The sequence below is a fragment of the Micropterus salmoides genome, unplaced genomic scaffold, assembly GCF_014851395.1.
Source record: "Micropterus salmoides isolate LMB-PRFRI ecotype aquatic unplaced genomic scaffold, ASM1485139v1 Ms_hic_scaffold_1401, whole genome shotgun sequence".
NCBI lineage: Eukaryota > Metazoa > Chordata > Actinopteri > Centrarchiformes > Centrarchidae > Micropterus > Micropterus salmoides.
This window is the reverse complement of record NW_024040488.1, coordinates 1-16,483: the sequence shown is the minus strand read 5'-3', so window position 1 is coordinate 16,483 and position 16,483 is coordinate 1. Positions and strand designations below refer to the sequence as shown.

The following is a 16,483-nucleotide window of genomic DNA, read 5'->3' as shown; positions in this document are numbered from 1 at the left end:
CTCTCGCCTTGCCATTGTCTGCATTTGGGTTCTCACCTCAGTCTGCACTCAGCGCCCCGACCCGTGACCGTAGGACGTGACCACACATGAACCCAGTAGATGCAAAAATGGAAAGGGAGAGGTTTCTGGATGTCTTGGCCGAATTGTGGACTATCTGGCAGTTTGCGTCAAGCCGCACATCCCAGCAAGCCGCTCTCACCAGGGCCCACTGGGAGGCAGCCACAAAGCCATGGTTGCGGCGTCAGTTGCCAAGGTGGGCAAAAAGTTTTTTGAACACTAGCACCCCTGCGGCTAGCCCCCAGCCTGTTTCCCGGCCCGCTAGCGCTGCTAGCCCCCAGCTCCTCGGTCCGAGCACCTCAGCCCAGCTGCGCCTCCAGAGCACCCAAGCTTTGGGTGCCATCCTGCTCAGCCCCCAGTGAGTTTGCTGCCTCACTGTTGGCCGTCCTGCCAACCCCTTGAACTCGGCCTGCTAGGCCGTCCCACTGAGTTGTCTGGCCCCCCGGCCCAGTTCTCAGGCCAGCCGCCTGAGGTTCCCCCGTCTGGTCCCCCTGTTCTGCCCGGCCTGCTGAGTCGACCTCTGGGTCGGCCGCCTGAATTTGGGCCCCTGAGACTCGTGTTTTGGGTGTCTTTGCCCTGAGCTCCATGTAAACCTGTTTTAGTTTTAATTAGCTTTAATTGAACTGCATCCTCCTCTCGCCTCGCCATTGTCTGCATTTGGGTCCTCACCTCAGTCTGCATTCAGCGCCCTGACCCGTGACAATGAGGGTCTTTCGTGTTACTGTGATGAAGTTTGACATGTAGTGCAAAATGGAGGCTTTTCCCAATTAATGGATGTTCATTTTCTTCTGAATTCTCAGATTTCTTTCTGAGCCATGGCAAGGGCACTCAGTTTTCGACAATCTGCTTTACCCGAGTTCTGTTTTTCGGGGCTGCTGGTCTTCCTTCATGAGGATGAAATGGGGGGGGGGGGGGTATGTGTTGTTACAAACCATGTGCAGAGTCATATAGGCAAACATTTGGGAAATGAAAAGAAGGTCAACAATACCTCTTGGACTTTCTGTTTGTAGGTTGAATTTTAGACTGTACACAATGCCATGGGAGCATGCAACCAAAGACCATCCACCTGTGGGGGGGGATGTTTTCTGGCTATTACTGATCTTCTTTATGTCACACTTTATTCAAACTTACCAGCGGTATCCCACAATAGAACAATACACATTGCCAACTGCACATGTGCATACGAGGGCTGTTCACTAGAGTGTCTGTATGGAAATATGAAATCTGTGGATAACTCAAAATAAAACAATCTTAACTGTTTGAGTTATATAAAACTCGCTGAATGACCTATTTTGCTAATCATTGTCATTTACTATGGTGGAGTCGAGAGTTAATGTTGTCCAGTGGCTTTGGCCCAGAAGACCCACTGACCTATTCAGCTGAATTATTGTTCAGAAAAGGATTCTGTGTATGCATCTACAAAACCTCACATGCACAGGTATTTTTGTATTGCTTTTATATTTTTATTTTCTTTTGTATTTTTTGAAACATACAGGCATTTTTTATGGTCAATACAAATAATCACAATGTTAGGTGAAAGTACAGATACAGGCGTTGCACAGGGAAAGCACCACATTTATTTTGATAGTTATTAATAACTGTAGTAGCAGTGTGGATAAAATGTATATTCCTTTTACTTTAAAAGCATGAAGACTTCTTCAGACCTGAAATCCTGTTGTTTAAATCAAATAGTGAAGAGCAGAAAACCACTGAAGGTGTTGTAGTTCATGCCATTATCATAGACCACCCTGTTTGCTTGGAGCTGCACATACACGTTGTCTCCCACCTCGAGGGGGATGACCACAGCGTTGCTGCCCATGTCATTGGCATCAGACCCTGTAGTGTCCCAGACAGATGTTAGCCGTTCACTGTTCTTCATGAGGCTCACAACAGAGTTGGATTGACAATCAAGGTTGTTGAACATGGAGAATCGAAAGAAGTACATTTCTTTGACCATTGCTGTGAAAATACCTGCCAAAATGAGGATAATTGTTTAAATTATTTATTTAAAACTTACTTTTTCTCTCTGTGTCTCTTTCTCTCTCTAGTATACACTACCTGTTGAAGGATTGTAGCTATTGCCAGTGTTGGAGAAGACCCTCTTATACTGCAGTGGGGCAGCAGTGGTGAAGGGTCCAATATCTCCAGAGCCAGATTCCCTGAGAGCTGCAGAAAAGGCCACCTGAGGTGTTCTTAAATGCCTTCCATAGACTCCAAGACTATTACTGTAACTCTGCCTCAGACACACTGTATGCCCCACAGTTTAAATAAGTATTTATTGCAGTTTATATCGTGAAATACATTGTCTGCTATCTAGAATATGCCTCCTATCATATCTTTGAACTGTATGAGCTCCCATTGTCTGTGGATGGACCATGTCTCGGTATGCACTGTGACATAACCTTATGTGTATGTCTCTGCACCAACACCACCAGGACTGACTGGACAAATGTGTTGCAATGCTTGTTGCAAAACCAACTGATATTGTTCTTTGTTTGTACTGTGGGCTGTTAAAATGGTCAAAGTTGTTGGTTAAAATTGTCGTTTTCGATGTAAAAATCAGCACAGTTTAACATGAAAACAAACCATCATCTACCAAGTAAAGCTAGTTGTTTTCAGAAGCTGAACAGCTTGATAGGGAGGGGAGGAGGAGCGCTGTAGCCTCAGGTCATTGGTACTGCGCTTACGCAACTGTTCTAGAAAGAATCCCCCCCCCCCCCATACTCTCGCCCAAACACAACAATTAGAGATGTAATCCACTGCACTGAAAATTCTTGCTTGTGTATTGCAGAGTCGCTGGGGTCTATTGCACAATTATCAAAAATAATCACACAAAAAATGTTATATTTATGAAAAGGTAGAGCTATAAATGACACTTGGACATAGATTTACCAAAATAAAAGCTTTTTTATTCCACAGACGAAAAAAAATGCTGTACAAGAAAATGCTCGTTTTTAGTTGTTTACACACTGAGCAGGAGTCACTTGTCTGTACATTATCCCACAGTTTACATAGAAAACATTTGTGTTCAACATGATAATTTGCATCCATGCATTTATTCCTATCCCTAAAATAAATAAATACTGTATGTACAAGAAAGCAAATAATTATCTTGTGGATTATATATGAATAGTTATAAGTATATTCCTAGTGCATGGCAACTCAAGTATAACATATAAGTGAGTGCACAAAGAAGATCCAGTCTCCAGTGTAAGACAAGTGTTGATAGTAGTTAGAGCAGGGTTTGGTTAAAAGTCCCAGTGGATATGAAGGACAGGAGGTCAAAAGGGTCGCCTCATATCGATCGCCTCCTCAATGACGCCACTTGCTGGTTGCTGTAAAGTGTCGCTGCCCGTGACTCAAAGGCACTGACCATCTGCTTAACCACTTCTTCAAAGAACACGCTGGCCAGCTGTGAGTGCAGTAGAGACTTGAACGCAAATGACACCTATAGAAGACACAGGAGGGGGGCAAACATGTAAGCTGTAAACTGTTTGTGAGACTGTTTATTCGATTGTGAGTTGCATTGATTTCTTGTATATTCTATTGAAATCCAACCGTAAAGGAACTTTGGAGCTGGAAAGTGGGTAAAAGGTGAGCCACAGGTCATACACATTCACATTCAGGTCACTTGCAGACCTAGAAGCAGAATGCCCTCTGTCTCTCAGGCAATACTTCATGCTGCTTTCTATCTCTGTGGGTGCACTGCCTAGACAGCCAAGGGCGAGAGATATAGTGATCCTCTTCAGTCTGCTGTTTACAGACTGTCTCCCCTTAGAAGGTAATTCATGTGACCTCTTAATTCATGACCTTAGGTAGGCTTTATATTTTAACATCCAATAAGATGGTTATACATATTTAGGCCAGTAGAGGATGATCTTGTGGGGGGTACATCGTAGACTCTATGGGGACAATAAAGGGACAAATATTGTGGACCAAGAAGGGATCTTCAGATGTGTTTTTGGCATTATCAATTTGTACTGCATGTGCCGTTCTCCTCAGCCTGAGATCCAGTAAATACTGCTGTGTAAGACATTATGAGTTTCCTGAAACCACCTTCATCCATAAGGGTTGACCAACTCACAAGAAGAATTTCCTTCACACCAACCACTTCCTGGCTGACACTAAGGTAAGCTGAACCAACAGTAAGGTCAAACTCATGCAGCTCCTTAACACTGTTCCCTGCCCTGACAGCTATTTCAGGCTTCCAGGAACACCAGCATGCTACTCAAGACTAAATGTAGAGCATAATGAGATTTTACGCAACACTTCCTTTCAGTCAGTAATCCATTCAGGATTCGTACAGGAAGGAAGACATGGAATCAGTCTCTCCTTAAGCAATCTTGTCTATCAGTCTCATGGACGAGTCATTCATTTTACTGATGGATTCACTGTCACTGCTGTTTCATTCCTTTTGTTGTTTAAATTCTATTTTTATTGCAGTATTATACAATTTCCCATTTCTCTATATATCAAATTGCTGTGGGTGCTGCAAAAACCTGCTGTCCTCTTGGCCCTCTTGGTCAGATATTCATTTTATCTTATACACTTACATAAAAATCCACTTTGCAGGAGTCTGGTAGATCTTTGGCTCCAGGGGCAAACCTCCATATTGTTTCAAGATGGCTGAAGAGGGATCCATCAGTACACACAGCCTGTTTTAGAGAGATGACCCGTTATTTATCATTGACTGTCAAAAGGCCATGAGCATAGCCCTGGTCAAAGCCCAGACTAAGGTGTTGTAATCTTTATTCTCTAGAGGAGCACAGAATCAAGAATCAATAATCATGTAGTCTACTAATGCAAACTGTCAGTTTAAGGTATTGTGCATGATGCATACATAATGACAAAAGTAAAATGCATACAAAGAGTGTCATGCTACCAACAGAACAGTGTTTCTAAAGAAATAAGACATTTTTACTGTGAAATAGGATGTTGTAGCAGAGCCAACAGGAAGTTGTGAAAGAAAATTGCAGTTCTTCTAATGCCTGCTCATGCTGGTTCTAAGAAAACTGTACTGATGCCAGTAAGAAAATGCTTCTCTCTTAAAACACAAAGTCAAGATAGTTGTTCCCAAGCATTAATATATTTTTCACTTCCAATGTGTGCTGGTTTGTGGCAACCTGAGCCTCATTTTTGACCATATTAAGGTTTCTTAGCTTCAGTAATTTGCAGCGAGACAGAAATCATAACAGTGGAGATTTTTTAACAAGCACAGGAAGTGTGCTTTGATAAAAAAAATAGTGTATTGTCTGAGAAAATAAGTGGATATTTTTAATAACTGTTATCTGGAGTTACCAAGACAAGGACTTACCCTGACTTGGTGGTTTGGGACAGCGGTGACCTCAGAGGTGTAGCGCTCCACAATGGGGGGGAAACCTATTTCAAGCTCTGCCCGGACGTCACCATTACGTCCCTTCATGACCCGAGACTTCTTGCACCAGGGAACAAATTGCTGGTACTGGTCCACGCTGGCCACAACATTGTACATCTGCTCTGGAGTATACCTGAGTACAGCCACATGAAGACAGAGACACATGCAATGAGATGATATTGCCATTTTAGATTTGTGTGAGTTTGTTTTTCCATTTAATGGTCAGTTTTAAGTTTCTTTTGTAACACTTTTTTAGGTTTACTTCTACACAGTATTTATTTAAATCCTATTTTCATATAAATCATCAAATGGTTGCAGATTAATATTCTGAATGTTGACTAATCAATTCATTGACAGTTTTTTTCAGCTCTATTCCTCTCCAGGCCTCTCCAACCTCTCCATGTATGAAGTTAAGATCAGGTGTTTGATGTTTACATTTATGTAATTTTTCAATTAGCCAAAAAATGTTCCTTTACCATGCACGTGAACAAAACACGTCATTTGATTTAGATTTTAAATGTCTTATTTACTATCACATACACTACTTTCAGTTAAATGTAATATTTTTTAGAGGGTTACTTGTCTCATTTCAGTGGTTTGTTGTTTATTACATCGGGGCACTCACCCTAATGTCCGGCACTCGGTATACTCCATCCTGCGGGTACTCATGGGAGCAGCAAGGTTGATGAAGCTGCGGCTGGGTGTGCTGATGGGGGTGGCGGGGCAGAGAGGCAGGCTAGCCCTTCTCACTGCCAGGACCCCACAGGAGCCCAAGTGTCTGAGGAAAGGAAATAACTATAAATATAAATAAATATATATACACACAAATTAATTTGTGTCACCTGATGGATCAATTTGCATTTTCCTGTGCATATAGTCTGGGTGATCTTAAGAATAACAGTCCCCCACAGTATTTATGTTGTGAATTAACACTGTTTGATGTGTGAGCATAGTATTCATAACACTTTTCTGATCACTGAATTCACTGTATTCATATGTCCCTTCTGCTGATGATCATGCTGACTTTCACATCACATGAGCTATTTTGTCTCACTGAGGAAACTTCTTGACAGTTTATTGAATAAAACAAGTACCACAACAGGGAAAAATGCCTTAACTAGTTGTGCTTCACTCACAAACACTGGACATCTAATTTACATTCCATCCATAATAAACGATCTCCGGATTTTTAAGATAATTAGCCACATTTCAATAACCATGTGGCTGATAAGACTGAATCCAAACAAGCTCTATTGAACTTTCACCTTTTTTTGTCCCATTATCACTCACCTGATATTTGCTCTTTTAGCGTTTCCTCGCACAACTTTTGATGAGTGGGCTTCAGACATCTCCAGCAGCGCCTTAAAGAGGAGAGGAGTCGTTTTGTTGGGCATGGTGAAGTTTATGCGTTAAAACAAATACAGGATCCTAGGAGAAAAGTCTGTATTTTCACCCTGGCAGCAGCAGCAGCAGCAGCAGCAGCAGCAGCAACCAAGCTTTGTTCTGGCTGATTAGGCGCTCCACATGCCCACTAAAGGCCAACAGTGACGTAACGGGAGATTGGCTCTGGCCAATCAAAGAGAAGGGTTGATAAAGTTTAAAAGTGAGATTGATCTCTCTTAGCTGATTCTTGAAGGTGACAGGTAATTCCTAAATGAACAAAATAACCAGTTAAAGATATTCAGAGACTTACAGGTTTTAGTGACTGACGACAGGAAGGTCAAATTAAACTGTTTAACAATAAACTTTTTTAAAGAAGAAAAAAACAGAAGTATAACTATACATAGTGTCAAGACAGACCCATCCATTTTTATGTTGTGATTTTATGTCTTTTTGTAAACTATTCTGTAGCTTGTTTTTATGATTTTTAATGAATGTGTTATTATAAGTTGTACTGTTATCAAGGAATGCAGGTTTACAATAAAACTTTGCGAGGCCATGACTCATGAACAGAATTGAGATTGACATTTTTACTTTTGTTACACAAAAAATAAATGATAAGGAAATCCAAATTTGTTGCCTTATTTGGCTTATTGTAAGCCAGTCTGGCACACTGAGTTCCCAGGATTCTGAGAGGTTTCTAGGAGCAAGCCAAGGTCTATGATAGCCTACTGTGGGGTTTAGCCTGTGAACAACTGAAACAAGGACATGACGCACCAGACTTTGGTGCTACACAGGAATAAAGGTCTACTTTTGATTTAACTTCATTAATGTTTAAAGCAGAGCAGTAACAAACAGCATAGACTAAATAAAAATGTTTAAATGATAGTAGCAAAATTAAATGTGATTTTAATATATTTTACGACAGCCTTTACCTAACTGATCTCCACAATACTAAAGGGGTTGACAACTCTTAGTGCTGATGCATTACGTGGCTGTGGTAACGGCCAGAACTAGTCATGCAGGATCCTCTTCAGGATCTGTAGACTGGAATTAGGGCACTTGATCAGGGAGGGATTTAAGAACCTCAGTCAATCCTGTCAAAGATAGGCCCAACACGTAACTTGGATGTACAGACAAGCTAACCCGTCTCAGGTCATAAGAGAACATACTCATGGGCTGATCCAAGCCCCAGCTTGATCCAAACATTACACAGGAGATGGATGCGGTTCCAGCTGGCTCTCATTCAGTCTTTGATCCCTGAACTTTATACTGTTCAGTGATTCAAAAAAGCCCAACTGAGGCATTAATACTTCTTCCTTAGTGTTACGACCCCCTGTTGGTCTAGGGGAGTGGGGGCCATAAACATATAGGCACAACTGGTATAGATCTTAAAAAGGTAACTTTTATTGGTAACACGGAGATGCAGACAGGTAACAATAAACAAAAGGAGGGTGGATGAGGGTGCTGCAAAAATAACAAACCAAGTTAAAATAAAAAGGTCCTCAAAAGAAGGCCTGTGCCTATCCATCTATTTAAGCAGAGTTGATTCTTGCTACAAAAAGAACACAAAGAGCACAGCACCCACTCCACCTGGTGAAACTAACACAATAGTAAACAAAAATACTAAGTGGTTTACTCCACTGCGCACAATGTAGAGCTAACAAACAAGGTATGCAAATTGTTTCACTAAACACAATGTACAGCCAACAAGCAAGGTATGTGGATTGTTCCACTAAACACAGCTAACAAGCAAAGTATGCAGTCATACCAGCAGCACACAAGTCAATAGGCGGTGACAAGCTGCCTGGAGCAACAGGTGGACTCTCCTTATGAGCAGGAGGTAATCAATGTGGTGACGAGCCATTGGTTGAGTGGAAACAGAGGGAACCAATGGGTGGGACTGATGTCAGCACCCCAGAAACCAGGAAGTAGGCAGGTCTTCATTCCACAGGGACACAGCCTACTTGGTAGAGGTGAGACAGAAAAGGGGAAACACAAAGGTGACAGCCGTGACACTTAGTAACAAGAAGACTCTTCTTAACGTTTTTAGATTTCTACTGAAATATGTACTATAGGTCATTTTTCTTTCTACAATCCTGAATTATGTGACATTAGCTATTAAATCTGAAAAAAGTCTGTTTATGCAATTTCACTGAATATCCGTTTTATTTCACTCATTTTTTAACCCTTATGCCCTACTCAAATTTTGCACCCTCTAGACACCTTCATGGCAAAAATGTGCATGCACAAATAAACTGCTATAAAATCTTTATACATCAATATTTTTTGTCTGCTTTTTTTTCATAAATCTCTTAACAAATGTATTAATCACTCAATTCAGCCAACAAACCAAAGAACTAACAGTGTGCCTATATATGTCACCCAAAGTACAAAATATATAACCATGCAAACCTCTCAGATGAAGACTCACATGGATTCCTGCTAGACTTCAAGGATTACAACAGTTAGGTTAAAACTTTAATCAATTAAGGGGCATTTTAAGGCAAGTGCAGAACACAAAAGATATACAACATGTAAGATAATTCATTCATGTAAAAATCATGAAGATTTTCATTTTGCTGCCAGTGGAGAAACTTATGGAAGCCTGATTTCATACTTTGGAATGAGGAAGTTGTTCCTGTTTGCTTAAAATAGCCAGTCAAACATTACATAAGAAAATTCTTAGAGTGTTTTCCCATTAACAATGTGGTAAAAACCGGTCCAGAAGCACGCCTAGCCCAGTGTGGTAAGAACACTCTCAAAGGACAGGAATGCAATGCTGTCTAAAACACAATCCTTATCAAATGTTTCATCACCAACCAGAAAATGGTCTATTTTTACATTTATATTGTGATAAGGAATGTAACCTTTGATAAGTGACATACAAAATAGAACCATGGAGTCACTCCCTCCTGTGAACTCTATTCACGCCACTCTGAAATTACTGTCCTTTCTGTTTGAGCAACGGTGAAAGAGCAAAATGTTGACTTCTGACCATAAAGTAAAAGAGCAAGTCTGCACAATTTTGTTCCTCAGTTGAGAAAATGATTTTGCTCATAGCACTGATGTACTGCGTGCCATCTGGTTGTGTGATCTTCAGTTTGGTGAGCGGTGGCACTACACCGCTGGTGAAGTATCTGAATGCAGGGCTGGGTGACTGGATGGCATCTAGAAAACCTTGGAGACAAAAACAAACACAAAAGTAGTTAAATGAAGAAATGCTCTTAAATTTACACACTATTTTTGTAAACTTGTGATAAACTATACCTATATCAGGATTCTGATCCTCTACTGAAGAAAAAGCTATATAAAATACACTATTACAAAAAACCTATCAAAATGTTATTCAGGTAAAAATCTAGTAAAAATAAAAGTAGTATGATAGAAAAATGCACTTTAAGTATTATTATTTTTTATTTAAAAAGGGACAGCGTGGAGTGAAACATCAACGTTACCATTTGATGCACTGTACCAGATTATAGCTTCAAGCTAATTCACATCTGCAGTCCCTTGGCAGGTCATGTTTAATAACAATACAATAATAAATACATTTGCTAAGGATTACTAGTTCATTAGAATGCCACCAAGATCACAACATCGCCAAACAGCATCCCAGTCATATCGCGATGTCCTCCAAAACAATCACAACATGACCCTGAGCCACTTCGCTCAGTCCCCACAAATCAACAGCATACAAAGTTACATAAACACACAAGGTTACATAGAAAAAGACACAAGTGAACTACTCAAATGAAACATAAACATTTACCGTACTAAAGTAAAAGTACCATGTGCAGAGTGGCCACATGTTTGTGTGATATTATTATATTATTCAAGTGTAGTTGAATGAGGTGGAGCTGATTCTAATTACTTTATATACTGATGGCTTAATCTATAGCTGTGCATCATATTTTATTGTATTAACTGGCGAATTAACTGTAAATCAAGTCAAGTCAACTTTATTGTCATTCTTAAGTGTTCAAGTATAAAGCTGAACAAAATGTTATTTATTGTGGACCAATGTAAGAATATACAACAATCCACAGCATACTATAATAGACAGAGAAACACAGCCCTCAGACCATTCACATAATACAATGCACAGTAAGTAGTGAATGGTGCAAATACATGTATTGTAAATGTAACAGTTTGCACTTAAGTACAGTAACTAAGTACATGTGCTTAGTTACACTGCACCACTGTCCCATGTAAATACTATGTGGAATTGTGCAAGCTATAAAGGTGTTTAAAGTCATGCACAAAGTGTGACCCACCTCCAGCATGAGAGGCTTCTCCCTGTCCACAGCCAGCAAACATTTTATTTTTAGGTAGCAGACCAAAGAAACTGTTTCAGAGTGGTGTGAAAGGGTTTAACTGTAAACCAGCATTTAAATGTACCTCACACACCCAGAATTGCTTCATGTGTCTCATGCACTTATGATCTCCTGTAGACAACATACCTTTACAATGTCCTCAGTGTCCTGTGCTGCATTTTGGAAAACAGAGTCACAGTGTTGCAGGTATTTTCATAGAGGCTGAGTGTGTGGGTATCAACCTGTTGGAGAGATGCATCCCCGAGCTCTGCTTTCTGCAGGTTGACCAGGAAGTCGGTGTTGACTGGACCACACTCAATGAGACTCACACTATGGGATGAAGTATCAAGTCAACAGTCTCTCCATATTTTCAGTTACTAGATAAAATAGTGTGGGTGTTTTTTTTTTGTTTTTTTTTTCACCCGATAGCCTCTAAACTAAGGAAACTAAGACGCAGATAACTTTAAAACTCACTGTATATTGAAGTGTTGCAGGAGGACAGCCAAACTCTCACATGCTCCCTCTATTGCAAATTTACTGGCACAGTACACCTCATTAAAAGGGACCTGTAAAAAAGCATGAAGTAGAAAGGTTATTTTGGCAATTTCATACAGGGCAGCAAGCATCAGCATGACTTGTTTTTGGGATTTCTGTCCAGTCATTTAAAAAAACTGCACATGTGGAACACTGTAGACATTCAGTGATTCCTCAACCATTTAGTTGTCTCACCATGAAGCCCTCCAGTGCTGCCTGTGACCAGAATGCGGCCCTGGCCTCGAGCTTTCATGTCTGGCAGGAACACCTGGATGGTCTGGATGGTACCTAGAAGGTTGACCTCCGAAATCTGCCTCATCGAGTCCAAGGATTGCACCTCCAGCGGCCCCATCAAACCCACACCAGCATTACACACTGTGAGTAGTGAGTATAAGCCCATGAACACACAAAAATGACGATAATCAAAGCACATTGACACAAGAGCATACCCAGAATGTCCACTCGTTTCTCCACAACCCTGTCCCTCGCATCCAGGATGGACTGCTGTCCTGTCACGTCCATTTGGAGTATGTCCAAGGTATCTCTGTGCAGGCCTTTAACACACTCTAGAAGGCGCTCCTTCTTGGCCAGGTTTCTCATAGTGGCATAGACTAAACAGAAAGCAGCACTTAATTTTTTTTATACAGATGCAAAAAGGAATACACACATTGGACTCAAAAGAAATAGTGGATGGTAATCATAATGCTTTTAAACATTTTGTATTTATACAAATCACATATTGCAGAATATCTCTGGTTGCAGTGTCAATGCAAGTTATTGTTTAGTACAGTATTATATACAGCGCAATACAACATTACATACTATACAGTCTCCATGAACTTTGAACGTCTTTAACATCGACACTTGCTGACTCAGTGCAAGCTCTCTATGAAGACGCCTTAGCACAGGAATACAACAAAGACCATCATTAGTTGATGTCAGCTGTAGTTACCTTTGAAGGATTTGTTGGGGTCAGAGGCTAGCTGGACAGCCAGGCTGAGACCGATTCCCGAGGAGCAGCCTGTGATCAGCACCACCTTTTTGTCCATGGAGCCTGGCTAACTAATGTTCGGCTTCAATACAGAGCAGCGGGACAAAAGAGGATAAGATGAGGCCATGTGAAAACACACATCTCAGTGTTTTCATGTCTTTCGCTATCACAAGGCCAGTTAATCCTAAACATCTTCTCGTTATCCGCCACCTGGAGTCCTCCCATTATTTTCTCATGTCCTTGTTATTATAGTTAAATTTTTCCCATTGAGACATGTGGGAAACATTACTGCTTTTGTGTGTATATGTGTGTGTGCGTGTCTAAACGCTCAGTGATGATAAGTGTAAATTAAATGTATCTTTGGAGATATATACTGAACAAAATCATAAACGCAAACACTTGTTTTTGTCCCCATTCATCGTGAGCTGAACTCAAAGATCTTAGACTTTCTCTATGTACACAAAAGGCCTATTTCTCTCAAATATTGTTCACAAATCTGTCAAAATCTGCGTTAGTGAGCACTTCTCCTTTGCCGAGATAATCCATCCACCTCACAGGTGTGCCTTAGGCTGGCCACAATAAAAGGCCACTGTATTGGGGGTGTCCGGGGTCTGGTCTGAAAACCAGTCAGTATCTGGTGTGACCATCATTTGCCTCATATAGTGCAACACATCTCCTTCACATAGAGTTGATCAGGTTGTTGATTGTGGCCTGTGGAACATTGGTCCACTCCTCTTCAATGGCTGTGTGAAGTTGCAGTCAGGTTGAGACCCTGATGAGGACGACGAGCATGCCGATGAGCTTCCCTGAGAAGGTTCCTGACAGTTTGTGCAGAAATTCTGTGGTAATTGCAAACTTGTTGCACAGCTGTCTGGGTGGCTGGTCTCAGACGATCTTGGAGGTGAAGATGCTGGATGTGGAGGTCCTGGGCTGGTGTGGTTACACGTGGTCGGCGGTTGTGAGGCCAGGTGGATGTACTGCCAAATTCTCTGAAACGCCTTTGGAGACAGCTTATGGTAGTGAAATGAAGATTCAATTCACGGCCAACAGCTCTGGTGGACATTCCTGTAGTCAGCATGCCAATTGCACGCTCCCTCAAAACTTGTGACATGTGTGGCATTGTGCTGTGTAATGGAACTGCACATTTTCGAGTGGCCTTTTATATTGTGGTCAGCCTAAGGTACACCTGTGCATTACCCATGCCATCTGATCAGCATCTTGATATGCCACACCTGTGAGGTGGATGGATTATCTCGGTAAAGGACAAAGGGCTCACTGACACAGATTTTGACAGATTTGTGAACAATATTTGAGAGAAATAGACCTTTTGTGAATACAGAGAAAGTCTTAGATCTTTGAGTTCAGCTCAAGATGAATGGGGGCAAAAACAAAAGTGTTGCGTTTATAATTTTGTTCAGTGTATGTACTAGACTTTCTGTGACCGCTGTGAGTTGGTGCGCCCTGAGTCATTGACCACATCAAGACAATGAAGCTGAGAATAGACAGAAAGGAGCACAATGATTTTGAGTAATGATCTGGAGACCTTGCACCCTTATCCCAGGTTTGTTTTGAGGGAAAGTTTTGTTTTAGGCATGTCTAACAGTGTGTGTAACAGAGTTGTCATTCACTGATGCTTTTCAGTTCTGGTAGTTTTGATTCAGACAAACCATCTGACAACATATAAAATTAAACAAAGTGACAAAGTAATCTCAATTCAAGTTTACATATTCTGAGCTTTTAACCGCATCTAAGCTCTGATAAAGGTAGCAAGTGGACCGTTGAGATTATTTTCCTCACATACTGTTTCCAAGATTAAGAATGAATGTCCATGCTGGAAATGTGTAAATGATTTTAAGACAGAGTCTTGCAAATCAGTGGATTCAGGAGACTTCAGGAGATTCAAGTGCTGAACTAAGATAGTTTTCATTGTCTAAATTAATCTTAATAAGTCCTGTCATCTGTGATCACAAGTGTTTTTATTTAGGCATGTCAAACAAAGGCATTGCAAAGAAAATGTTGTTGCATAGAGAGGAAACTAAGGGGAAACTTGGCCCAAGTAAAAGTAAGACTTTCCAACAAAAACCCAGGTGCAATAGTGTCTATTATTCAGAACAAGTAATCCATCATGCAAGTTCTGAACAGTGACTGGAAAATATTTGTGAGTACAAGAAGTCATCATGTGTATGTGAGTGAGCTTTCACTAGGTGGCGACAGATCCTCAGGTAAAAATGATTCATCTATCAGAGTTTGTGTAAATTTAGTAATTATGAATATAGGATCTATCTATTATAAACTGTAACAAAGAACACTGGACGTGCCATTACATTTTGATAACTTCTTAGGTAAAAGAAGTGTCACTTATCTCAGGCACTGTCATATAGAGTACCCTATATGTATACAGTATGAAATTTTACTTCTTTCTGTTATGATACTTCTTGCATGAAAGTTATTTTGTAGCTTCACTCCAGAGCCAGTATTTATGTTAAAATTGTAAACAAGCCTCATTGTGTTTTCTCACTGGCCTCTGCTATATCTTCCTCTTTTGTTGCTATCTTTATGCATTTAAACTGGTTACCATCTCATTTGCATTCTCCTACAGCTGAACAGTCAAAAGAACTAGCATCTTTATGCAACATTTCAGCAGACTGATTTGAAAAAATTTGTTCTGCTTATGGGCAAACCAAGTGGAATTTCCTGCCATTTTGTTGTGTTCCTCTCCTTGAGATGGCATCAGCTTGGCTGCTGTCCCAGAGTCTGGGGGACAGATAACAGCAGGCCGACCTCTTTCAAATATCCACAACTGCCAAGCATTGTTAAAAGTCTTGAACTGCTTGACCTCAGACGTTAGTGAGTTTTAGCTATTTTACAGTATAAATCCATTTGTTATTTTTATGACATGATTATCTTGTTCAGGGTCATGAGGCTTGAATACACATAGAATACTTTGCCATTATGCATGTCTGCATGTTTCATTTTACTCTTCCTGTGAAGCAGTCCAAGTTCTGAGGCGGCAGTGTGGAAAATGCTTTAACATGAGTGAAAAAACAAATGTCAGTGTCAGTCTCTTCTGTTCTTTGCTCTCTCATTCATGCAACACTCAGAAGTTCTTCTGAATCCATCCTGATAACATGGTACAGTCTGGAAAAACCTTTAGAGTAAACAGACTTTTAAAAACCTTACAGTTGCCCAGGGAAAGAGCAAGGACATCCCATGTGCAACCATGGGTCTCTGGGCAATTTTTGGAGAAAGTAAAGTTTTTGTTAAAAAGGAGACAGCAGGCTGGCCTCATGCTCAAGGGAGAAATACATGTGATGGAGCAGTCATGGATTCTGCACTGTGACTGCAGTGCCAACAGCAAAACAAGTATCTGTTACTACTACAGGAGGAAAAGCAAACAGCTTCCTGGTGTCAGTCCATTCATGTGCTCACCCTGTGGAGGACCCAAGTGAATCACATTGGACTGTGTTATTCTAGGGCAGATACATGTAATGAGTGCACGGTGCTGACACAATACAAGGTTTGTAGCAACACTGGGTGGCTTCAGAAGCAGATGTACATGACAGGATGTCCCATGTGAGAGTGATGAGCAGAAGTGAAACAGCTGAAGATCTGTGCGGTGGATGTGGTGAAGCTGAAATGTCACGCTATACCTGGCAGTAAAGTTTAAATGAGGCAAATTTTACTGAGGGCGTTTCAGCTGAACTGAATAATGCAGAGCTTACATTTCTCAGAGATGTTGTCTCATAAAATAGGTGCAATATAAAATAGTTTAGTGACCTTTGGAAGCTGATAAGATAAAATGTGTTCTAAATTTTGAAAAACAGTGACGTA

The 16,483-nt window shown here is 40.8% G+C and overlaps 3 protein-coding genes across 3 annotated transcripts; all 3 read right to left on the bottom strand.

Annotated features, from left to right (window-relative positions):
* Window positions 1–2,320, bottom strand: LOC119903177 (complement C1q-like protein 3; the record flags this gene model as incomplete). The annotated part of the gene is made up of 2 exons (XM_038719435.1): window positions 1–2,028; window positions 2,116–2,320. Coding segments are annotated over 2 exons (492 nt in total), but the record flags the coding sequence as incomplete, so codon positions are not given.
* Window positions 2,321–2,940: 620 nt separating this feature from the next.
* LOC119903176 (coenzyme Q-binding protein COQ10 homolog, mitochondrial-like) lies at window positions 2,941–6,906 on the bottom strand. The gene is made up of 5 exons (XM_038719434.1): window positions 6,722–6,906; window positions 6,057–6,209; window positions 5,372–5,564; window positions 4,611–4,712; window positions 2,941–3,505 (listed from the first exon to the last, which is right to left on the bottom strand). The coding sequence occupies exons 1-5, from the start codon at window positions 6,823–6,825 to the stop codon at window positions 3,353–3,355; spliced, it is 705 nt and encodes a 234-aa protein (XP_038575362.1). The 5' UTR covers window positions 6,826–6,906; the 3' UTR covers window positions 2,941–3,352.
* Window positions 6,907–11,716: 4,810 nt separating this feature from the next.
* Window positions 11,717–12,759, bottom strand: LOC119903175 (estradiol 17-beta-dehydrogenase 1-like). The gene is made up of 3 exons (XM_038719433.1): window positions 12,614–12,759; window positions 12,111–12,272; window positions 11,717–12,036 (listed from the first exon to the last, which is right to left on the bottom strand). Exons 1-3 carry the CDS (start codon window positions 12,708–12,710, stop codon window positions 11,825–11,827), a joined length of 471 nt encoding a protein of 156 aa, XP_038575361.1. The 5' UTR covers window positions 12,711–12,759; the 3' UTR covers window positions 11,717–11,824.
* Between the last annotated feature and the right edge of the window lie 3,724 nt (window positions 12,760–16,483).